This window comes from Gastrolobium bilobum, unplaced genomic scaffold (assembly GCF_033153095.1).
Source record: "Gastrolobium bilobum isolate Gb01-03AN ecotype WA unplaced genomic scaffold, APGP_CSIRO_Gbil_v1 utg2535, whole genome shotgun sequence".
NCBI lineage: Eukaryota > Viridiplantae > Streptophyta > Magnoliopsida > Fabales > Fabaceae > Gastrolobium > Gastrolobium bilobum.
In genome coordinates, this window is record NW_026897536.1 from 194,231 (window position 1) to 220,365 (window position 26,135).

At 33.6% G+C, this 26,135-nt stretch overlaps 3 protein-coding genes across 3 annotated transcripts; 1 reads left to right on the forward strand and 2 right to left on the reverse strand.

Annotated features, from left to right (window-relative positions):
• Positions 1-1,040: 1,040 nt before the first annotated feature.
• Positions 1,041-3,601, reverse strand: LOC133307782 (probable plastid-lipid-associated protein 8, chloroplastic). The gene is made up of 4 exons (XM_061508333.1): positions 3,392-3,601; positions 2,500-2,623; positions 1,963-2,142; positions 1,041-1,388 (listed from the first exon to the last, which is right to left on the reverse strand). The coding sequence occupies exons 1-4, from the start codon at positions 3,599-3,601 to the stop codon at positions 1,201-1,203; spliced, it is 702 nt and encodes a 233-aa protein (XP_061364317.1). The 3' UTR covers positions 1,041-1,200.
• A 4,747-nt stretch (positions 3,602-8,348) lies between these two features.
• Positions 8,349-12,645, forward strand: LOC133307799 (replication protein A 32 kDa subunit A). Its single transcript, XM_061508360.1, has 10 exons — positions 8,349-8,512; positions 8,736-8,846; positions 9,103-9,200; positions 9,357-9,398; positions 9,488-9,565; positions 11,426-11,501; positions 11,756-11,854; positions 11,940-12,019; positions 12,173-12,241; positions 12,324-12,645. The coding sequence occupies exons 1-10, from the start codon at positions 8,408-8,410 to the stop codon at positions 12,397-12,399; spliced, it is 834 nt and encodes a 277-aa protein (XP_061364344.1). The 5' UTR covers positions 8,349-8,407; the 3' UTR covers positions 12,400-12,645.
• A 4,260-nt stretch (positions 12,646-16,905) lies between these two features.
• Positions 16,906-20,586, reverse strand: LOC133307797 (flowering-promoting factor 1-like protein 2). Its single transcript, XM_061508358.1, has 2 exons — positions 20,576-20,586; positions 16,906-17,464 (listed from the first exon to the last, which is right to left on the reverse strand). The coding sequence occupies exon 2, from the start codon at positions 17,449-17,451 to the stop codon at positions 17,128-17,130; it is 324 nt and encodes a 107-aa protein (XP_061364342.1). The 5' UTR covers positions 17,452-17,464; positions 20,576-20,586; the 3' UTR covers positions 16,906-17,127.
• Positions 20,587-26,135: the final 5,549 nt, after the last annotated feature.

Consider the following 26,135-nt stretch of genomic DNA (forward strand, 5'->3'; position numbering starts at 1 on the left):
TTTTTTGATCTAACGGCTCTCAGATGAGGTGTTAAACTTCAAATTTGACACCGGTATCAATGGATCCTGCCTATATATATATATATATATATATATATATATATATATATATATATATATGAGAAAGATCGATTTACAAATTACATTAAGTATGACCGATCATACACTCTTAATTGAAGTATGACCGGTTAGATATAGTATAATTTATAAACAAAAAATTTGTAAATATAACATTCTATATATACATATATGCAATTTGTCCCAGCTCGAAATTACCATGTCAAGATTTTATTTTTTTCAAAGGGAGGGTCTTATGCCCAAAGGGTGCTCATGGCTAGTAATTGAATCCCTACATTCTCTATAATGTCTCTCGACTTTTACTAAACGAGTTGCATCAAGGTGACAGACATCTTAAGATCTTTGCAATGTTACGTATCTCGAATTGACACCTGGAAATTGAGTTGCGGTTGCAGGGTTTTTGAGCTAACCAAAAAACCATGTTAGAAAAACATGGCCAAAGATTAACCATGTTCCGGATTTGTAAGCGGGGTAAAGAGTAATCTTTTGAAGGGTTGAAAACTGGACTAGTACTTCGAGGGAATGATTTCTAGGAAGCCGGTTCAATATTATATATAGATAAGCTGTTGGATAACATGCGGAAAACAATCAGAATTCCATTGTCAACTTTATTAAAATTGAGCACCCTACCATTTAAGGCTTTAACCTTTCGGTAATTTAAGGCGTTTTTTTAAGAAATTTTGTTTCATTTAGTTTGGAAGATATAAACTTACTCTTTAGAAACAGTAGCTGCTCCTTGGACAGTTGGACTACTAGTATATCTTGCCTATCAGTTAGAAGATCTGGTGATGCCTAAAAGTAAATAAAAAATAAAATGTTTTTGCCACTTTCATAAATGAATGAGAGATCGGTTATTGCAACTGTAATAAGTCAAACTTAAGAATGGAAGAATTGTCTTGGTAACAAGTTAACTACACTACATTGCATCTGATAACACCCTAGTCCATTTTGAGACAAACTCTGCAGCCAAGGAGAAATTTTGTCTTTGGAAAGTTTTTTATTTTATTTTTTAAGCTCTTACTGATATACACTCAAAATCATATTACACATGAAATTGTGCACAGTACAAAGTTACAAACTCGTCAGATTTTTCCCGAAGGAAATTATGATTGCATTTGAATTTCATATTCTTTTAAAAACAAACAGGGAACCTCTGGAACCCAATCCTAACCTGATTTTGTCATCTACATAAGTGATTCGGAGTTTAACTTCACTCTGACCACCATATTGAACCTCCCATGATCCTAGCTTCAATTCAGGTGCTTCAAATACAACTTGAATCCATTCACTATCCAGAGCCTTGAGTTTTCCTGTTTCACGTTTCAATGCATCAAATCAGCATAGGAAGTACAACAGTGAATAAAAACTGGATTAAAAACTAGGCAGCAATCAAAAAAATATCTAATCTAAGTCATTCCTTTGTCTTTTTTGCCTTCCTATTGATAAAAGAAGAAATTAAAATCATCCAATAACCATTCATTCGTTTGGTTTAGAGTTTTGAATTAACAAAAATTAGAATTTTAAGTTTTGCTGTCAATACCTTTTATCTGGATGTGCTATCAACATGTATAAAACACCAATTCAATCCAAAAGCTTAAGTCGTTAGGTGAAAGTCACACTAAAGGTATTATATTATATTTCTCTAATAAGCTCATTCACAAGAGCCCAGGATGCTTATAATGTAAAAAAAAAAATTCAACACCCAAAAACTTTAGTCATTGCACGTGATCACTTGGTTACGACGAACACTTACAATGTAAACAAACATTCCAACCCAAAAGATTAAGCTATTTGATGAAGGCACATTAATGGTCTTATATTTTAATGTTATTATTTTTCTTTAACAGCATGTGCAAGTTACACTTAAATAGTTAAGTGACATACCCTTCAGAGACACCTCTCCATCCAAAAAGCCTAAAGCAGAAAAGGAGACCTTGTTTCTCACAATATCAGGAGCTTCAACAACCTGAATCATTTGCTTTGTTTTAAAGAAAAGACGGCCCAATGCACTCCTATAGCCACCTCCAGGTGATGTTGGCTGTGAACAGTACACCACATCCCACTCTGAAAATCATTTTTGTCAATGTAATGAACAAGAAAGAAAGTGTAAAGCAAGAACCGGATTACTCTCATATAACTGATTTAAGTATTATTGAAAAATCAAAATGAAAGTATACAAAAAATGATTAGAAGTTGAAAGTGGACTATTTTTTAGAATATACCGTGAACAAAGATAAAACCCAGAAGAATCAAAGGTGTGTTTCATTTAAAGGTGTGTTACAAACTTACAATTACTAAAATGTTACCTCTATTTCACTTTGTTTCATTTTGTTATTTTTACCTTTTGCTTCACAAATTTTTAAAATAACAAATAAAATAAATGACACAATCTGAAGGTTGAGCAGGACAATATGGATTCACCTCCAAATATTAAAGGGCATTTGACAGGCTCATTCACGCAATACTTCTGCAATTCCTGAGCCACTTCAGCCACCTCCTTATGTTCTTCCTTTTTCAGTGAAACTCCTCCATCTGTTTGCACCACCTGATTTAAAATTCATAATTCAATTTTTACTACGGAAATAAATTTTAATAAAAAAAACACCGTATTAATTAAGAGAAAATGTGTGTCATTCTAAAGGATGTAAAGTTGTGCTAAATAAATCATGAGAGAGAGGACAAAATAAAAATAAAAATATGGGTCTCACTCTTTGTGAATAAAGAAGCAATTCAACCCAAAACCTTAAGATATTGAGTGAGATTACATTAATGATTTTACATATCTCTAACACGCCCCCTCACACGAGAGCCCACTGAGCTTGAAGTGTGGACAATACACAGGCCACCTACCTACTTGTGTTAAGAAATTTCATAAGAGAAAGCGGGAGGATCGAACCAGGACACGAGGCTCTGATACGATATAAAAAACAAATTGAATCCAAAATCTTAGGCGAGGTTACATTAATAATTTTATATATCTCTATCATATTAAAATAAAACAAATTGTTTCATTTAAAAATACAAACACTTTCCCCCATTTAATTAATAACTACCTCTGTAGCTGAAAAAAACGAGAATAACAATCACAATGCATTGTAAAATGTATCTCATGTAGCTCCTACAATGTGTAGGCTCAATTTTATCTTTTTCTCTGTCTTCTCTTCGTACGGTTCAATGGATCACATGCATTTTTATTTTTATGTGTGTAAAAAAGAGATAAAATTATCTTATAATAAACAATAATCGCGAAAACAAATGCATGAAAATTCTAAAATTCACAGTAAAAAAATAATAAAATAAAAAGAACAACAACCTTCGAAAGAATGGAAGCTACAAGATCATCTGGGCCGGTTCGAACGTCAGGGTTGGAGACGGAAACCGAAGCGGAGACTCTGAAGCTGACGTGGCATCGATTCCGCTGAGGGAAAGGGAGGGTGAAGGATTTGGGTCTTGGAGGGTTATGGCTTCTGACTCCGAATGAACGAGGTTGGAGGAGAGACGCAGAAGCTGAAGTTGTAGCCATGGCTATGAAAACTCAAATAATGAAGCTTCTATATCTATTGTCCACGCGTGATGAAAATCGAGTTGGGTCCTACGTGGAGTTCAATTACTGGGTTTTTCTGATGCCACGAACGCAACTCTTCTTCGCCTTATCTCCAAGGATCTGACTTAAACTAAAAACTAGTTTATAAAAGAGTTAAAGCATAAACAAACTTTTAGGAAATTGATAATAAATTAATGATTATAATCAATAAATTACAATTATTAGATCGGTGAAAATTAACCGTTTAAATGGAGTGTCAAACTACAATGTTAAAATATCTGTCTACAAAGAGAGAAGAGGAAAGAATCAACTTATATTAATAACAAATCTTATATTTAATCTCAATTGTATATATATTAAATAAAGTTAGTACATTTTAGGAAAACATTTGTCCAAATGTAGATTTATTTGGTAATAATTTCTACTTTTATTGTGTATTAATTTTTTTTTCTTTAGATCTAATTTTTTACTAATTAGGATTTAATTATATTTCCTATGTATGCCTTTAAATGCCTTTAAGGGGGTGTTCCGTTGAGGTTATATTTTTATTACTCCATGTATCTAGTTTTGGGATTCTTGAACATCCATGTTTGGTGAATATTTTTCAAAAATTTTCCAATCTAACAGATTTCCCTAGCATTTGAAGAGTGTGTGTAAAATGAGGAATATTTCACTGTTTCTAATGACAACTTCAATGGTGGTTTTTATAATTGCATGGGTAAATGGCAAAGGGGACATCATGATAGAGACCAAAATACCCCAACTAAAGAACATGAACGTTGGAAGAGAGATATATTCACATTCAAAAATTATAAACGGGTTAATTTGGTGATTTTAACCCATTTTTCCATCTATATTTTATCTTCAACCAAACATAATTTTATAAAATTCTACACAATTTTCCCGGTAAAATTTTGGCCAACCAAACAATTTTTTTTTTAATTTTCCTACCAAACTTCCTTTCCCACCATATTCCTATTAATTATATTTTCCTCGTAAAAAAAAAATTTATCCTCTACTAAATGTCCCCTAACAGTCTCTCTCGCTAAGTAAGGTTTTAATTATAACTTACTTTGTATACACTGCTTTTAATAATTGATAGTCTATCTCTCCTTTCTCAAAAGTCATTTTTTTAGGGAGCATTTGGTAATGGGAAATTTTTTTTGTTCCTATGAATTATAATTCCCAATAATATATTGAGAATGTGAATTTTTCATAAATATTTACAAAAAGTTATTTGATGGACTAAAATATTATCAGAAATATTGACTCAAGTTTCTTTATTATATGTTTGTTTGATTATCAAATATTGTTAGAAATGTGGGATGATTTTACAAAATTAATCTCTATGAGTATGAGACAATCCACCTGTTCTGGGTTTATAACTCAGGAAGGTCATATATCATTGCCCGGATAAAATAAGCCTGTAGATTACGAACTCGTATACTCGAAACCCAAATCGTGAGCCGTTCTCAGAACGCATAAGTGGAGCCCAGAGTATGGCCCCAATCCACGATTCTTTCATACTATAAGATGATAGACCACAATCATTATAACTTGCAAGTTAGTAACTGCATCATATCCATTAATAATAACTGTTAATATAACATGTAAAAGGAATAAGATAAAGGAAAAAAAGGGATTAAGTTCAAATCAACCATAAACACTATCAAATCGATTTAACCTTTAATGTCCACACCGAAACCACCTTTTTAGTTCAACCTTCACGAAAAATAATAATATCTCAATATTAATTAGTTTACAATAAGTAAATATGCTTTTTAATGAGAATGATTTAACTAAATGAGAATGTATCCTCTCATGTTAAAATTTCACATCATCTGGTAATATGAAATTTTTATATCTACATCTTTCTTTATTAATGATAATTTGACCCCACCTATTTAATGCATATAAAGAGATTGACTGACACAAGAATTTCACATGACCAGTCCATGTGAAATTTTAATATGAAATGATCCACTCCCCAACTAAATTGCCTTCTTTGCATCAACAGCAACCTCTAACAAGGAAAAAAAAAATTAGTCCCCAAACCATAAACTCTCACAAACACCCAAACAACAAAAACCCCATATTGGTTAAAACTTCTTAACCCTACCAAACTCTATACCCATAAGACATGACCCAATTGAACATGGTTTCAGTTTCTAACTAGAAGTTGATGATTTATACAAAACCAGCAAAAAGGTATCAAAAAGACACAAACTTTCTTTGAAAGAAAAGCTGCATACCATTGAAGTTGTTGAGTTTTATATTGGCTTGGGCACGGTCGACACAGAGGTCAGCGTTGTTAGGGCCGAGGGTAATAGTCTGAGTGAGAAGGTCAAAGACAGGTTTGTAGTGTACATCCATGAAAGTCGCTTTGGCATTAGCTTCAAGATCTAAAGCTATGGAATAGTAATGGATGAAAACGGTACAAAAATTAAGAAGAAGAGGCAATAGCCTGAGTGAGGAGGTCAAAGGCAAGTTTGTAGTGTTCATTCACGAAAGCCGCTTTGGCATTAGCTTCAAGATCTGAAGCTCTGGAATAGTAACAGATGAAAACGGTACAAAAAATAAGAAGAAAAAAAAAAGCTAAGGGTGTTTTTTTCTGAAATAAATAAATAAATTTTTTCGCACAGGATGAGAATCCAAGAATAAAATTAATTCTTGCGAATCTCAATCTCCTATAAATTTTTAGAATCTTTAACCAAAAGTGGAGAAATAGGATTTCCAACGTGAGTTTTTCAGGAATTTAAAATTTATCCCTTTACCAAAAACCTCGTTGGTGTAATGCATAAAGCTTTTTTTTTTTTATTTTTTTTATTTCATCGTATCCTTAATACTCCATTGCTCAACCTCTCCCTTTCAAATGGCCTTTTCCAACTCTTCCTTCATCTCCCTTGACATAGCATATACGTTTGCACTTCGATATCTTTCGCTTTCAATCTTGCATCGCTATCTCTGATGTTGTTCTTTGTGAGGGAGACATAAATAAGTGGAGTGAATTTAAATACTTAAAATTTAGACTTGTGATAGAATAGATGGTTCTCAAAATTTACTCATTTATTTTAGGGTATTATTTTTATCATATTAAATGAAAATAATTTTTTTCATGTACACACTAAATGCAACGCGAGAGTCCCACTAAATAATTGAGAGAGAAATATAAAACGGGACTCACATTACACTTAGTGTGTATGTGTGCATGAGATAATTTCTCTCTCATGTAATATTAGAAAAATAATATCCTTAGTTTACTAAAACAATAAAAAAACACCCTTTATTTAATGAGTAATGATATATTTACAAACTTTTTCGCTTATAAATTTTTACAACCAAATCTTAATCGTTGGTTTTCGCTAATCTGACAATTGTAATTTATTAGAAATTAATAATTAATTAATAAGTATAATCAAATAAATTATAACCGTTTGATTGACGGAAATTAACGATTAAAATTTGATTGTAAGAGTTTATAAGCGAAAAAGTTTGTAAATATAAACTCTCTCTTATTTAATAAGTTAACTTTAAAATTTGTGTTTGAATTATTTAAAACTCGAGTAGTATTAATTTATACTGTATCAGAATAATAAATTTCATATTAAATTTTATTAATTTATTTACGTTTAGCGGTTCTAATTTATTAGTGGGAAAAATATTTATTCCATCACAAAATAATTTTATCTCCTGCAATCCCAAAAAGATACCGTTTTGGAGTTTAAAATTAAAAAAAAGATATTTAAATTTTTTATTTTCCTCTTATATCATAAATTTTATTACTTTTTTTTTAATTTTAAACTCCAAAATGACGTCATTTTAAAGTTGTAGAAGATAAAATTAAAGGAAAAACATTAATCTTTTTATTAATTACATAAATTAATAGATTTTAATAAAATTAACAACAAAAATTGAAATTATAACTTACACTTTGTCTCTTTAAAAGTAATACTTAGCGTAAACAAGTCGGTTAAATCAAAGTGAACTCTAATTTTGGTAAGTTTTCTGTAAGGTATTTTTTTTTTTATCTAAAAGAGATAAATAGATTACCATTTTTAAAAAGTTCATTTGACACTTGTTTAAATAAATTTATTTTGTAATTAAAAAAGTTAATAAAAATATCAATAAGTGTTATCACACCCAATTCCAAACCGCAACCGGATGAATCGGTTATCGGACCGGAAAATGTCTATAACATAACATATTAGTCTCTTACATCGTAAACTAATATATCTCTTAAATTATTTATAAGATGATTACCAAAAATAAAATAAAATTATTTATAAGATGTGTAAAGAAAGATATTGTTCGAAAAAAGTGCTTTATTGTAATTTTGGGAAGCAGCAACTTTTCCTTAACATTGAAACTCAATTTATGTGAACAAAAAATTAAGGGAAAAATTACTCTTATGCTATATGTGGTAATTTTATTTCTTACACATTTTTCAATAACTGTGTCATTTTTTTCTTTTCTTTTATTTTTATTTTTCAGATGGTGGAACCCACAAATTTGTTTCTATGACATGAGATAACTTGTCTCCTTTAACATGAGATTAATAAAACCCAAAAATTAAACCAAACAGTCACGTGATCTGATAGAGGGAGGTGGAAGTTGAAAGTTGAAACCCTAAGCGGCGGGAAAAGCGAAGCATCATTGGCGGGAAACAACATAAAAAGAGCCCAGTTTTCAGATTTGTTCATTCATTTCTTCGCATAGCATATCGTTTTTGTTCTCATTCCCCTGTTATCTATCTCTTCTTCGATTTCTCTTTCTAGGGTTTCGCAAATGTTCTCCAGCTCCCAATTCGACGCCACCTCCGCCTTCTCCGGCGGCGGTTTCATGGCCTCCCAGTCTTCCCAGCTCCACGATTCTTCATCGGCACCGGCAAAAGTAAGCGATCTTTCTCATCTCTCCTCAATTTTCCGTTTCGCTGCAAAATAAAGCACTGAGAAACAAAATTACCAAATAAGGGAAAATAAAAAAAGTAAGAAATAACGGATTTCGATTTTCCATTTGAAGGCTTGGGTTAGCGAAATACTGTGTTGGTAGTCACTTTTTTTTCTTCTTCTTTTAAATCTCTCGACTAACTTGGTTTCCCGTTTCTTCGTTCAAGAGCCGCGATACTCCGGGTCTTGTTCCGGTGACAGTGAAGCAGATAAGTGAAGCCTCTCAATCTGGTGATGAAAAGTCGAGTTTTGTAATCAACGGTGTAGATCTGGCCAATGTACGACTCGTTCTTTATTGATTGGTGTTTTTGTAGTGTTATTTAATTTGTTATTGGTTGCGACGTGAAATTATTGAATTTTGGTTCTTTTGTTTTATTTCCTGTTAATTTTCATGGTGTTGGAATGATTTAAATTTTATCTTATCCAGAATAGCACTGCCATGCTTCTTAAGTTTGAAATATAGAAAGAAAAAAATCAGTCTATATAATGTTTTTTAATCCCCTTCAACTTTTGTTTCATATATTTTTGGTTCAGGTAACATTGGTTGGAATGGTGTTCGAGAAAACTGAGCGAAACACTGATGTTGATTTTATTTTAGATGATGGAACAGGGCGAATCAAATGTCGAAGATGGTACTTCATACATGCTAAATGTTATCTTAAATTAGACATCAATTTATGTCTGCTTGTGCTTGCAACTGGGTTGATTATTTATGAACTGTTATGGGAAAGTTTCCCTAACATATGTGGTGAAAAGTAGCCTGAATTTCCTTTTGGTTTTATAATTAGGGTCAATGAGACTTTCGACACAAAGGAAATGGAAGAAATAATGTAAGTTCTTAACTAGGGATGCTAATGATTGTTAATACACGAGTCTGTAGTTGTTATATTTCTCACTTTCTCAAATTATTCAATGATAGGGATGGTATGTATGTTCGTGTTTATGGGCATTTGAAAAGCTTTCAAGGTGTAAGGCAACTTGTTGCCTTCTCTGTCAGGCATGTGTGCTAAACCCATTTTGTCATATTCTGTCAATTCTTCCCTGGTTGTTTATTTACTTTTAGTTTTACTAGATTAGTTTGTTGCTTGCAAAATGTGATTTTCTCTTCTGAGTCTTTGATAAGATACATTAGTTCAAGTCAGTTATGCAGAAGACACAATCCATTTTTGCATCACTTACCCTGATGATTTTGACATTTTAATATTCAAAATATGCACAACATACCAAATCTCAACATCTACAATTAAGGGCAACATTTGATTTTGAAGAACTGAGTAGCTCCCAAGGTCATTATTGTGGATGATCAGGTGTACCAATGTTGAGGCACTATTATGTATTTTAGGAAAAGATACCTGATTCAAAATATGTAATATATCTGGGATTATTGGACCATCATTCGGACTTCTAAAGATTTTGATTTGAGCATTTGGTGCAACAGTATGCAGGTTTTGAGGGGCTTGACCTAATATGGTTGAATGTGGGTAGCCAATTGCTTTAACCAGGTTATTTGAGGGTTAACTATTTGGTTTTTGGCTTATCTGGGTTCATTCAAATTATGGGTTAACATGAACCAGTAGCTGAAACATGGTTGTACAATTCACATGCCAGGCACTGCTTGTGCTCCTTGTCTCTCACTTGTGTCCATGTGAGGTGCTTCTGTGGAGTCAAAACTCTATCTTTTAGGAGGGGGATGATGATTCGAAGATTAGTTGTGCCAGAGCCCTAAAACTTGCCCAACAACTTATGTAATGGCTACTGGAGAGATCCTAAAGCAGTTCAGCCTGAGGCTTAGTAGTCAGAACCATTAAATGTGATAACATATAATGCTGATTATTGATTATGTTTAATGATTCAAAGCACCACCATTTAGTTGCTTTGGATATTTTGAGGTTTTTCTTATTAGTGGGTTTGGTCACTAAGCTTGGGAGCTATTGCTGATATGCTTTAGGGTCATTTTTGCTGGATTGCATTTGCCTCTGGTGTATGCTTCTTGGCTGTTTTAAGAGGTTTCATTAACGGATGTATCAGACGTTCTTCTTATTAGATATTAGTTTCTTGTATTTAACTTATACGCATGTCATTTGTACTCTTCTTTATTCAGTTATAAAACTCTATGGTCAAAGCAAACCAAGAAAAACAGCTGAATATATCTGCAAGTGGGTGATAACTAAATGTCTCTTGGTAATGAATGTTTCTGTTGCCTCTGGTCATTATTAATATTAAAATTACGCAGCTCTTGAAAGAAGTTTTCCAGAATTTCCTTTTGTAGTCAGTGTGAATGAATTCTAACAGGGGTTTTTCAAACATGTCAACCTTACAGAATGTGGTTTTGATTTTGGCATAGGGGATTATGTTTGCCTTATTTAGCAATTAGCATGCTCTGTCAGATGAAATGCTTTTGCAAAGACATTAGTTTAACTTGTGAGTTGGCCTAACTTTGAAGTTAGCTGAACTAATATTTATAATACATGAAGTTCAAAAATTCTCTGATGTTTAGAGACTGGCATATTTAATTATGTAACTGGTTTATCTGATAACTATGGCCATTTGATTTCAGTTTAGATATATGATTTATCTGTTTTATCCTTGGTGATGGGCCTCCTTGTTACCTTTGTGGAGGTAGCATTGGATTTTCATATTTCCCCCCAATTATAATGAATCTTGATTCTTTGGCTTGAAGATGGTGGTTTATCTGACTGATGGATTTACATGTGAGCCACCAAACGTTAGTGATATCTAGTTGTGGAAAAGTGACTTGCCAGATTATGATATATGTAGTTTTCTTTACTTAGGGAGAATGTTTTATAAAATGGCTGGTTTTATCTTGCTTATTTAATATTTGTGTTGTTTTTCTCAGGCCAGTGACAAATTTTGATGAGATCTCTTTTCACTTTATTGATTGCATACATAACCACCTCCGCTCCAAAGTAAAGGTACACATAGTTTTTGCATGCTACTACGAAACAATTTTCTGTTAGATCACAGTACAGTATGATGATTGATGGTAATGGGTCCTGCATAAACTTTCAGGAATTTGATAAATTGAAAATTGTGTATAATCCATTTATTGGATCATTTAAAGTGTTGATTTTGACTGTTGATATGTACTCAGATGTTGTGCCTTGCTGAGGTGGGCATACATGATAATTTAAGAGAATGCCTTTTCTTGCATTTTTTTGGATTATAGGTGGAAGGAATCACTTCTGCACATCCTTCATCAGACTCATCTTTGAACACTCCTGTCAGAAATGCATCAACTGGATCTCAGGCACCAACATCTAAGCCAGTATGAGATTTGATATGTCAGTTGCTATAGTAGATGATTAGACTTTAGTGTGATTGGATTGATGATATAATTTTCCTCACCTCAGGCATATGCCCAATATAGCGTGGATGGACTGAAGGATTGTGATAAATTGGTTATTGACTATCTGCAGCTGCATTCAGACATGTGAGTTATGCATTGTAAATTTTATTTGTATTTGTTACCTTTCATTTCACAGCTTCATTTAATTTAGGATTGTTAAAATTCTCATCACACTACAATATTCACTTAATGTGAGTTTTGATGCTGAAATATTTCAAAATTGGTTTTAAATTGCAGCTCTGATGAACGGGGTATACATGTTGAAGAACTATCTCGAGAGCTCAAGCTTCCATTGGACAAGATCATGTGAGCTCCCTTATTTTTATATTTATTTGTCTTGCTATAGAGATTTGCTTATGATGTAACTCAAAGCTGCTGATGATGCCAGGTTGTCGCTAAAGACTCTTGGAGATGATGGTTTAGTATACTCCACCATAGATGACTTCCATTACAAACAAGCTTGATATTTTCTGTCACCTGAGCTGATGATCGAGCTGGATACTACATACTAGGACATGAACCACTGAAGCTATTAGTGTTGGTCTATTTTGATTTATAGGTTAAAATGATGTAGATATGTTTTTGGATGAATTAATATATTGTATGCTCAAAACCGAATGATTGTGACTGATTGTCCGATTTCTGATGATCCTCGTCTGTAACTGATTGCGAACTTGTGCACTCTTCTCTGGTCCGCAGTGAAGGTTGATGACAGCTTCGGAATTGCTCTCCGCCATCACTTTTCGTTTTCCTTTATTCCCTGTCTGAGGTAAACGCGTTGAATATACTAATATCGAGGTAAACCGAACTTTGAACTGAACAGAATCAAACCTGACCAAACAATGATGGATTAAAACCAGTTATTGGACAGAAATGAACCAATTAAAATAAAAGAAAGCTAGTTAATCGAACTGGAATAACTAGTTTTTCAGGTTTGGTTTTCCTTTTTTTTTTAATCAAAATAAAATTAGTTCAATTCAGTCCCTGTGAACTATATTTTTGTTTTTTTATAATTTGCTTGAAGTTTTTAAATTGAAGCCAACGGTGCCAACCCTTAGCCCTGACTTCAACTTCACAGTTCTTTCACAGGCACACTTCGCTCCGTTGTCGCACCAGGAGGATTCTACCACCTGAGTAAGTCCAGGAATCCAACGTGGATCTCGAGACAGTTTAGGAACCCAAATCTTTTCGAGAGATAGGCAGGAGAGTGTGGCCAAGGATCCAATCTTAATATCTCCCATATCATGTGTATCTATTCTTGTGTTTTATTAAAATCATTTTTTTTTAAATTATTTAAATTTTTGCATATATGATGAATAGTTACAAGATATTTCAGTAACCTGTACAATGTTACAAATTTAAACACTGGTGCCGTAATTATATAAAAAAAATGAAAGGAAAACCGAACCTGATGAGACGTAAAGTGTAGACAAATTTCATCTTCATGCTGTCACATGATGAGACGTGCCATATTTTGTAACAAAAATTAACTGAATGCCATGAATCTAATTTTTTTCTTCCAAATTGTCACAGCAGTGAGGTTGCTATGCACTATAGCGACTATAGTATAGCCTAGTAATATGTTTGTAGCAACCACAAAAGCCTGGTCAATTTGTTTGGCCAAAGTCGTTATATCATGTAGCTACATTGAACTATTTTGGACAGAAGAGACAGTTTTTTTTTTTTTTTTTTAATATCAAAATCGCTACAAGGTGCGGCTGACAGCTTTGGGGGCCAAAGTTGTTGCATAATGTAGCCACTTTGGTCATCACTGTACATAATTTTTCAAAACAAAAACAATGGAGAGAATTGTTTCTAATCAACATGTTTGTCGAAAATCAGAATGTAAGTGAAAAGAGAAATTCAGAGAATAAGAACCGGTTGGATGTTGTCAGTTAATTTGTTTTTTAGGAAATAATAATAGTTTTTAGTTTTCATTTTTAAGTTCTAATTTTCCTTGTTTTGCAGGTTTACACCTGGGGTCTTCGACTTGTTACTCCAAAACGTGTAGTGATTACTACACTCCTTTGAAGCTTCATCGCATGGAACGAGTTCATGTGGTTTCTATTGCTGCTGGAATGGTACACAGTAACATAGCATGGCTCTCACAGACGATGGTGCATTATTTTATTGGGTCTCCTCCGATTCTGATCTTCGATGCCAACAGGTTCTTATTCTCTGAATTTCTCTTTTTACTTACATTATGATTTTCGACAAACATGTTGATTAATTGATTAATGATTAGAAACATTTCTCTCCATTGTTTTTGTTTTAAAATAAGGAAAAAATATTTGTCCTCTTAATTGACATAACTTATATCATTTCACTCTCACAAAGGAGGTGTGACCCATACCTTTATTTTTTTTGTCCACTCTCTTCTTCTTCTTTGTCTATCGTTTTCTCTCACTTAAAATAATACAACTTTACATCCTTCAAAATAATACACATTTTTTCCTTAAAAAAATTACCTACGTTGATGACCAAAGTAGCTATACGTAGCCACTTTAGCCCCAAAGCTGTCAACTAGACCAAAGTAACTATATTATGGAGCAATTTTGAAAAAAAAAAAACTGCCACTTTCGTTCAAAACAGGCCAAAGTAGCTACACCATATAGCGATTTTGGCCAAACAAATTAACCAGGCTTTTGTGGCCCCTACAAACATGTTACGTGGCTAGACTATAGCAGCTACAGTGCATAACAACTTCATTGATATGGCAGTTTGAATTTTTTTTTTTAAATTTGTAGCATTCAAGTGATATTTTTATTACAAAATATGGCACAAAAGTCAATGTCCTGTCACATGATACCTTTTTATTCTTTTAGCTCTTTACATAATAAAATATTTTTATTTTCCTCATATAATAAGAAAAGAGTTATCTTATGTTATTGAGATAAAGTAAAGTCAATATATTTATTTATTTATTTAAAAAAACACATTTTTTATGTGAGTTAACATGAGAAATAAATATTATGCAACATAAGAATATAATTTTCCTAATAAAATTCTGTATTATTGTTTTTTAAAAAGGAATACTTGCACACGATGCTATAACAAATTGTCGATTGGTCAAAAGAAAAAGAAAAAGAAATTATGGATGGCAGAATGGCTAAGATTTCGTTTTCGTATAAGGTAGATTCCGTTGGGAGCACGTGGCAACCCAGGCTGCGACAGTGACAACCATTCACAATCAGCCTCACGTGAAGTCCCATCTCTCCTCCTCTTCTTTTACCTCTCAACTCACGCTTCTCAAATTCATATTCCATAACATCATATTCATTCCCAATCCAAATAACGAAATACGTCATGCATGTACGCATTTATAGAACATTTTATAGTTACATGAGTTTAGTTATTATTCATTTTATAGTGTAACAACTTTACTTTTGATTATAATCATTTGAGAATAATTTCAAATAATATGTCAATACACAATTAAATAAGAATAATATTGTTAAATTTTTTAATACTAAGAATAATCTAAAATTAAAATTTAATTTAATTTATTATTATTGATATAATTTTTCATGTTATTATCAAATTATTGTTACTATATTTTTAAAAATTTAACTATGATAATAATTATTTTATCATTCGTTACACCCTCGAAATTGCAAAATAATATATATATATATATATATATAGCTATTTGCAGATATCATTGGCTGGCTGCGGGATTCTTTATCAATCATCAAGTTTCTTCTCTTTCACTGACACATAGACATCTTATTGGACGAGTTGTTCGTCTTTTTGGCCTTTCACACTCATATTCTGATTGGGTGACATATTCTTTTGGCTAAGATTATCTCTCTAGACTACTGCACTCGTGCACTCTCTCTAAGTCATTGGTGCCCTTCACGCCCACATTCTGATTGGATAGCGTTACGGGGAAGCCAAAATTATCTCACACCACTTCTAAATTTTTGAAACTTCAATTTTTAACCCTACTTCTATAGATTTAATCCACAACTGTTTGTGAATCTAAATTTAGTACTCTTTTCAATATACTCATGCGAAGAGGAAGAATATAGAAGCATAGTTGTTTACAAGTGAGCATATATATATATATATATATATATATATATATATATATTCTTTTATATTCCTTATTAAATGTTAACTGTGATCAACTTAATTTTATCTCCTAAGCCAGATTTTAGTTGCTTCAATATACTAATCTAGAGTAGACTGTAATCTGTACGTGTTCATTAATTACATTTAAAAATATTAAGAGAGTAATAAGATTTAAACTTCAGCTATTTTTATTTTACTTGTTCATTTTACCATTTCACCAACTTTGCATATATATATATATATATATATATATATATATATATATATATATTGATGGTATGTTTTGTAATACATCCTATACATATTCGAAGTGACCAAAAAAAAACTTTATTTTATTTATTTGATTAATAATATGTGACAAAAAAAGAGAAACATGACATATAACCAAATAAAAGAGATATAATTTATATGGCGCTTTGTTTTATAATTTTACAAGTGATTAATTATTCTAAATTAGTCCATATAGTTAACTCCAAAAATTCCTCACATTTTTTACAACGCGCTAATTCCTGAGAAAAGATAGGCACGTGATAAATTTAGTCCCCTCACCTTTTGAGACGTGTCAATCCATGGGAACAGACAGGCACGTGCTTATTTAAACCCACATCCACTTTCTGTTTCTCTGAATCAATCAAACCATGCCTTTTATCACACTGAAACTTTGGGCTGAATAGGCGTTTCTACATTTAGGGAACAAATGTAATCCTAGTATGTTGACACATGACAAAACGTACAACATAAGAAGGGGCTCCTCTCTCTCTCTCCAAAAATCAAATCCACTCAAAATTAAACACACCACTCCCAAGTACGTATAATAGGACCACTTAGAGAGGAAAATAAGAAATGGGAAAATTCATGAAATGCATATAGTAATGTTATTAGAAATCAATACTCTATATGTTACATAAGCACCCCAAGCACACATATACCACTCAATGTACAAAAACCATCAATCATCTAACTTATTCCTCACAAACACAAAGCAAAAACCATCAAATTCTACTAGAGTTTCCACAAACTCTAGCTATATATAAGAGCACACTAACATCATCAGAAAATAGATTGAAAACTTAGATAGACCTAAAGCTAAAATAAATTAAAAAAAATAAAATGAAGACTCACTTATCCCGGACATGGAAAACATTGGGGTTCTTGATGACTATATCATACATATTGATTGAGTTGAACTTGGAGAAGTCCTTTGGGAGAGAGATTAGGTCAATAGAAGAGTGCTTGTGGAATTGGTACAGGTCAGGGTCTCCATCATAGTACCTCTCCCACCCTAAACCAGTCAAGATTTGCTCAAGAAAAGAGTAAGAAGAAACCACTTCCCCTGTTGGTAAGTGAACCAGCACCTTTTTCTTTGAGCCTTGCCTTCCATCAGCTTGAGGGTTTTTCACCAAACGAATCACACCATTGTTGAATTCCCAAACCCCAGACATTTTTTTTCTTCTTCTAATATGAAGGTTGTTTTTGAGTTTCAGGGTATCACTGCTTCTGGTGGATTAGTGATATATAAGAAAATCACAAGCAATATATAGAGGAGAGGAGAGGAGAGGAGAAAGGAGTTTATAAGGGGGGGTTTTGGTTGCTGTTTGATGTTGAGGAATGCAAAGGGTGGGAGGGTATATATATGTGTCAAAAGCGGATAAGGCCTAATAAAACAAGAGGAAAATACTCTTGGAAGTGGAAGAGTTAAAAGTTGGGTTATGATGTGGGCATGTTTGGCTTTGGCATAGAATCTAGATTTGTGGGGTCTAATCGCTTTTAATGAGAGAACGTTTGGGTGACCCTAGGGCACAAGAACTAGCCGTGGGGTTTAGTTTTTTTGGAGAATCTTTGTGGTTTAATTTGATGCAGGCCTTGTTTTTTGTATAGCCTTTTTTATATATATATAGGGAATCCAATTTATTTAACAAATAGAGAGAATGGTATCTAAAACAATATAACAAAGTCAATCAATGAAAGAGTTGCTCCAACATACACCATGAGATGTCCACGTGAAGACAGTGGGGTTCCTTAGATGTTGTTGGGATTGTTAGCTGAAAGGAGCAGCTATTCTCGTTTGTGTTAGGTACTCATCATTGGGAATAATTGGACACCCTTAAAGGCAATTTTAGGTTCTTTTGTGTAGACAAATTTTATATGTCGGGTTTTTTTGGCTTTCAGAAGAAAAAAAAAAAGCTTATTTTCAATATGTCCAATTAATTAAGGGGAATGTTATATTTACAAACTCTTACAAACTACACTATGTATGATCGGTAATACACTTTTGAGTAGAGTTAACAGAAGTTGCTGTCAATTAGCAGCTTGCCTTGATTTAATTGAATGAGGTCGAATATATAGACCAAAGAAATACAATAGAAACGGCTAAAACTAAGGAACTGAAAAACAGAACAGCTAGCTAACGTATTTGATTTACAAAGTAACAACACAGTAACAAACTTGTTAGTCAGAACAAACATGATACAAACAAACTCAGAACAAACTGATCCTAACAAATTGATCCCATCCTATTCTAATACTCCCCCTCAAGTTGGAACATGGAGGGAGGAGATGCCCAACTTGGAAGTCAAGAAATCGAATTGTTTCGAACCGAGAGCTTTGGTCATAATGTCAGCCGGCTGAGAGCTGGTTCTGATGTGTTGAGTGGAAATAGTCTTGCTGAGAACATTCTCTCTAACAAAATGACAATCCAACTCGATATGCTTTGTACGCTCATGGAACACGGGATTAGAGGCAATATGGATGGCTGACTGACTGTCGTAGAAAAGTTGCATAGGCACTTCGTGAGGAATGCTAAGAGAGCTGAGAAATGATTTGATCCAAATAAGTTCGGAGGTGGCTGCTGCCATTGCCCGATATTCAGCTTCAGCTGAGGAGCGGGATATTGTATTTTGCTTCTTGGTTTTCCAAGAAATGGGAGAATGTCCAAGAGTGACAAAATATCCTGTAACAGATTTTCGTGTTAGTGGACAGCTAGCCCAATCTGAATCGCAATATGCTTGAATGAGAAGATCACTGTCGGATCTAAGAAGGAGTCCTTGGCCAGGATTGGACTTAATGTACCGAAGTACTCTAATGGCCGCATCATAGTGGAGCTGCATAGGATTCTGCAGAAATTGTGACAGTGTGTGAACTGCATAACTTAGTTCTGGTCGGGTAATCGTGAGGTAAACTAGACGTCCAACAATGCGCCTATAACGTTTAGGATCTTCAAACGGAGGACCTTCGGCAAGAGCAAGTTTGTGATTAGGATCCATAGGATAAGCTACTGGTTTACATCCTTGAAGGCCACATTCCTGAAGAATATCCAAAGCAAATTTGCGTTGGCTAAGAAACAAACCGGTCTTTTGTCTAGCAAATTCAATACCAAGGAAATATTTGAGGTTGCCAAGGTCTTTGATTTTAAACCATGTTTGAAGATGAGCTTTTACTCGAACATAGAGAGAAGGGTCACTGCCTGCTAATAAAATATCATCCACATAGACAAGGATAGCAACATAATGTGAGCCACTCGAGTAAGTGAACAACTTATAATCTACACGAGACTGAACAAACCCGAAGCTGATTAGTGAACTTCGAAGTTTGGCAAACAAATTTCGTGGGGATTGTTTGAGACCATAAAGTGAACGTTGAAGCTTGCATGCATGTCCAGATTTCGTTTGGGAGAAACCAGGAGGAAATCTCATGAAGACTTCTTCATCTAAGTCTCCATGGAGGAAGGCGTTTTGGACATCCAGTTGAAAAATGCTCCATTTTCTAGTCACAACCACAGATAAAAATGTACGCACACTTGTCATTTTGGCTACAGGTGCGAAAGTCTCAGTGTAATCCTCTCCTTCGATCTGATTATTCCCTGCAATTACCAGACGTGCTTTGTAGCGTTCAATAGTTCCGTCAGAATTATACTTGATATGATACACCCATTTACAGGGAATGGCTTTCTTTCCGGGAGGAAGAGGAGTAATGTGCCAAGTGTGATTGTCTTCTAATGCATCTATTTTAGTTTGCATAGTTTTCTGCCAGTGAGGATATTGCATTGCCTCTTTAAATATTTTAGGCTCTAATTGGCCATCCACTGCTGCAAGAAAAAGCTGGTGTTTCGAAGAGAATAATGCATTAGTAACATATTGTTGGAGAGGATACTGAATACCTGAGGCGATTGTAGGGGTGGAGAGACGAGGAAGGGGTGTAGTCATTGTGTTGCATACGAAGTCCTGTAGATGAGAAGGTGGACGCCGTGCACGAGGTTCCCGAACAGCTACCATAGGTAACGGGCTGGGTTCCGTTGTTGTGACTGGTGGACTAGTAACTGATGAAGACATACTCCCCCTGTCGTCGATCTGTGGTGGTGTATTGTCAATTTCAGCAATAGGTACCTCATCATAATCAGTAATGACCGCTTGTGTTGGCGGTGCATGGATAATCTGATCCGATGGTGACTCAGCAAATGGAAAAATGTTTTCGTGAAATAAAACATCACGAGAGACAAAAATTTCTTGAGTTAAGATATCCATGACCTTCCATCCTTTTTTGTTGAATGGGTAACCAACAAATACACACTTACGGGAGCGAGTTTCGAACTTGTCACTTGGTTTGGGTAGAACAGTGGAGTAACATAAACTACCCAAGACTCTTAAGTGACCGTATGATGGTGGGTGCCATGGAAGACTTCGTAGGGACACTGACCGCCAAGTAGTGGGGTAGGTGTCATGTTGATGAGGTGAGCAGCTGACAAGATACATTCTCCCCAAAGAGAGATAGGAAGATGACCATCAAAACGCAAAGCACGAGCCACGTTGAGGATGTGACGATGGCGGTGTTCGACGCGTCCATTTTGTTGTGGGGTGTAAGTACATGATAATTGATGATGAATACCGTAAGAAGAGAAAGCCTCTTGGACTGTAACGGACAGAAATTCAGTTCCATTGTCACTCTGAATACGCTTAACTGACGCATTAAGTTGGGTACGAACCAAGTTGAGAAACCGAAGTAAACATGCTGATGTTTCGTTTTTACTGCGCATCAGAAATATCCAAACATGTCTACTAAAATCGTCGACTATAGTTAAGAAGTAAGGAGCACCAGTTGTAGATGCCATATGATATGGCCCCCATATATCATAGTGAAGTAATTCAAATGAATACAAACATCTTTTATTATTAATAGGAAAAGGACTACGTGGTTGTTTGGCTTTACAACAAACGTCACAAGGAGCCAATTTATTTGCATGGGAAATAAAAGGTAATAGAGACAAATAACGGGGAGATGGGTGCCCCAGACGACGGTGCCATATAGCCGCTGAATCTGAAGTACTGGCGACGTTAGCAGATGCAGACGATGAGCACAAAATGTACACCCCTTCACGTTCAACACCTATTATCCAGTCGTCCTCTTCCGCTGTAGGTCCTGTAACAGACAGACAGAATTAACAAACAGTGCCATGCAAGACTGTCGAAGTAGCTGAGAGACAGAGATCAAATTGCAAGTCAAAGAAGGAACATAAAGGACATTAGAGAGATGTAGGGAGGAGCCCAAAGTAATGGTGCCACATTGCATAGCAATGACACGAACTCCATTCGGCAGGCCAACTGAACAAGGCGAGATAGAATGCACATTGGAGAGGTAGGAGAGTGTGCCCGTCATGTGTTGGGACGCACCACTGTCGATGATCCAAGATGGTTGAAAAATCTTACCCGTGAGTTTTTCAATTGGGGGTGCAGAGGATACAACTAAGGACATTAGATGTTGGAGAACATCCGGTGTAAAATCTGCCATGGAGATTGATGTTGTAGACGGCTCAGTAGGTGCAGAAGTCGTATTAGTGTGAGTAGCTCTGGCAGATGGTGGTTGAGGGTGAACATTGGATGAACGACCACGCCCACGTCCACGTCCAGTACTGGGACGATCTGGGTAACCAATCAGCTGATAACATTTGGTTACGTCGTGGTAGGGTTTGCCACAGTAGGTGCAAGTGACCCTAGGTTTGGAGGAATCGCCTAGTTCCTTGGAAACAGTACTTGTCGCTGTCAATTAGCAGCTTGCCTTGATTTAATTGAATGAGGTCGAATATATAGACCAAAGAAATACAATAGGAACGGCTAAAACTAAGGAACTGAAAAACAGAACAGCTAGCTAACGTATTTGATTTACAAAGTAACAACACAGTAACAAACTTGTTAGTCAGAACAAACATGATACAAACAAACTCAGAACAAACTGATCCTAACAAATTGATCCGATCCTATTCTAATAAGAGTATTACCGGTCAGACATAGTGTAGTTTGTAAAAAAAATGTTTGTAAACAGATCCTTCCCCATTAATTAAATACCCAATATTTTATTGTATCCAAATAGCTAAATTTAATTTTTTTTTCTACCCCTAATTAATAAACACATGGTTTTTCATTTGCATCAATTCTTCAATTGATACCATTGTTGGTTTGTAGAGTTTCAATTTGGAAAATTAAAGGGAATTGCGGCACATCATTCATTGGCTCTTTCTCAGCATAAGGTTTACGATTTCTAGTTTATATAGAAAGTAGAGTTAATGTACGGTTGTGAATTGTTAATTAGTAGCAGCTATTATCTCCTAAGCTTGGCGTATAGCCGATTTGATACCTAAATACAGGAACAAATGTATCTTTTTGTGCGTACGAATGAGTATGTGTGGCCGACAAGGACAACAAATATAATCAGTACTAATTAACCCTTCAGAGACACAGAACTAGATTAGATTATAACACCAGGAATCTGCACGAAATTATTTATATAATATATGAGATATATGATCATTTTTTTAACATTTAGAAAATGGACTTATTAATCTTATGTTAAAGGAAATAACTTGTCTCATGTCATAGAGACAAAATATATGAGATCCACTATTTGTAAAAAGAAAAGAGAGGTTAAAATGACTCACTATGGTGTAAATAGGCTAGGCTATGTTAGGGTTTGACTTAAATAGGTTAGACCTGGGTAAAAAAATTTACTCTTGACCTAACCTTTTACCCTGTGTAGGCTCAATTTACAAGTCTGGTCTGACTTGTATTTTAAAAATAAAAACCTAAGCCTAGGCTTGTTAGCATACTTAAGTCTATTAAATATTTAATAATTAAAATATAATTAAAACAATATTACTTTATTATTCAAAATTATTGAAATAACAATTTTATTTAAAATAAAATAATACGATATAGGCCGGCCTATAAATTTATAAGCCTGACATGTACAAAAAAACTTATGCCTTACTTTCTAAAAAGATTTTTTTAAAAGTCTGAGCCTGTTCTATTTGACTATTTATAATTGGTCAAATCTGACCTAATATAAGTTAGGCCGGTCTGATCCATTTATACCACTGTAACTCACCTTTTTATTTGTGTAAAAGAGGGAATATTTTATCCAATAAGATGGGAAAATATTTTCCCTTTAAAAAACAGGTTAATTGTATTTGTTCATTTGATGAAGATCTTTTATTCTATGAAGCAAAGAATCTAGGAATGACAGCTAATAGTTAGCTATGTCTTGCTCTTTATTCTTCTTTCAAAGCCCGCAGTTTCCTTTCCTAACATTTTCTGTACAGATTCTTTATCCTAACCATTTATTTAACAAGCAAAATTTTCCACGTCTTTTTTTTTTTTTTCTGTTTTTCTTTTTAGCACAACAAAAAGGCACTTAAACACAAAATTTAATTAAGTTGTTTTGTGATCAGAATTCCGGTTGATGAAATTTAAAATTCTCAACGAGGAAAAAAAGAAAAAGAAAATAAGCTGATACTTCCTATATTTTAATTAAGAAATTTCACCCAGATGATGAGTATAAGTGAAAATTACATAGACATTGACCAGCCATAGATGAAGAGATGCATGACTTTATTTATTTGGTAAGAAAGAGTTTTTCCGTCTTTGTGATCCGCTCTGACTCGATTGAATTAATTGATTGATGAATTAATTGATTGATTAATAAACTTATATATATATATATATATATGAGGCAGGATCCTTTGACACCGGTGTCAAAGGAAAAGTTTGACACCTCATCTGAGAGTCGTTAGATTAAAAAAAATCAATGGTGTCACATGCTTACAAATCAGAATCGTTGATTTTTTTTTAATCTAACAGCTCTCAGATGAGGTGTCAAACTTTTTTTTTGACCCCGGTGTCAAAGGATCCTGTCTCTATATATATATATATATATATATATATATATATATATATATATATATGCAGGATCCTTTGACACCGGTGTCAAATTTGAAGTTTGACACCTCATATGAGAGCCCTTAGATAAAAAAAAATCAACGACTTTGATTTGTAAGCATGTGACACCATTGATCTTTTTTTATCTAACGATTCTCAGATGAGGTGTCAAACTTCAAATTTGACACCGGTGTCAAAGGATCCTACCTCATATATATATATATATATATATATATATATATATATATATATATATATATAATCAACTGATATCGATATAAGAATAATAAGTTTATATCAAATCTTAATCGTTGATTTTCGTACATCAAACGGTTAATATTTATTGGATCATATTAAAAGAATAAGAATTTTTTCACTAAATCTTAATTATTGATTTGCTTGCATTTAACGATTTACATGTCCAATAAATCAGAACCGTTAGATATAAATAGGATCAAATATCAAGATTGAGAGTGTAACTTACACTGATATAAAATGATCATGACTCTATATATATGTATGTGTGTAAATCTTAATTGTTACTCTCTATTCATTTGACGATGATAATTTATTGAGTTATAATTATTAATTAATTATTAATTTTTAATAAATTACAACTGTCATATCCACATAGATCAAATACAAAATTTGATATAAAATTTATTATTCTTATACAAATATAAGTTTATCTTACTCTCATATATATATATATATATATATATATATATATATATATATATAACTTCCTATTAATTTTATTTTTCTTGGTGTGGTCCCTGGTTGATTAGCCAATGATATATACTACTCATAATTGGTAGATAATTGGGTTGTGCATAAAATTTTCATTGTAACCTCGTAATGGCCCTTCGGTATTAAGTCACTTCAGATATGATTGGGCTCGAAAAGAGCCACTCAATTTTCAAAGGACCACAAGTGTCTCACTTATCATTATCATTGTCCTATAATTATACCTCCCATTCTGTTACCTGAGGCAACTAAATTCTTTATTGTTGTTTAATGCTGAGTTGCCCACATGGCATCACATGGCCTTTGTAGGTGTCATGGTCCTCCACAACAACCCCAAAACGACCTTGTCAATTCAGTCCTTAACACAGGACTCCTACAACTCTGAGATAGGATATTCGCTTACAAACATATTTGAGCAAATTTTTTTTAAGAGGAAGGATATTTTTACTATCAAAATTTTTATTACTAATTTACTATCTTTTTAATCACCATTGAATCAAAGAGAGATAATGTTAAAAAGTTTTTGAAAAAAGACAAAATATTGATCCAATGATGATTAGATAGATAGTAAGTTGGTAGTAGAAGATTTTGGTAGTAAGAATATCCCTCCTCTTTTTTTAATTGTATTTTCGTCAAACAAAAGTATAAAAATAATATAATATTTTTACTGTGCAAATATCATTTATCTTCATCCAAATACGAATCAATTGTGAGTCAACACTGTATTAATTAACATGGTTGAATAATGTTAGTTATATTATGGGGTCATAACTTCCACGGTTTTGGCCAAAAAAATTAACATTTAGACTTGAATCAACTGGCAAGGTAAAAAAAAAAAAAAAGGGTGTTACACTAGAGATATGTAAGTTCAATTCTTTATCAAGTTAGAAAAATCAGTATCGTTCCATGTCCATTCTTAGTAACTAATTTTAGAATGAGGCAAGATCAATTTATATATATCTAGATGTAAGTGTTAAATTAAATCTTATTTATGTTTAACCATTCAAGTTTATTAATTATGTGAATCGTTAAATACAAGTGAAATTAATAATTAAGATTAAATGTAGGATAACGTATTCTTATATGAGTATAAGTTAATCTTATACCTTTTATCCACAAACTGGTTTTGACTATTCAAATGTGGCACCGGCATGTGCTAGTGTTGGATTTTATCCACA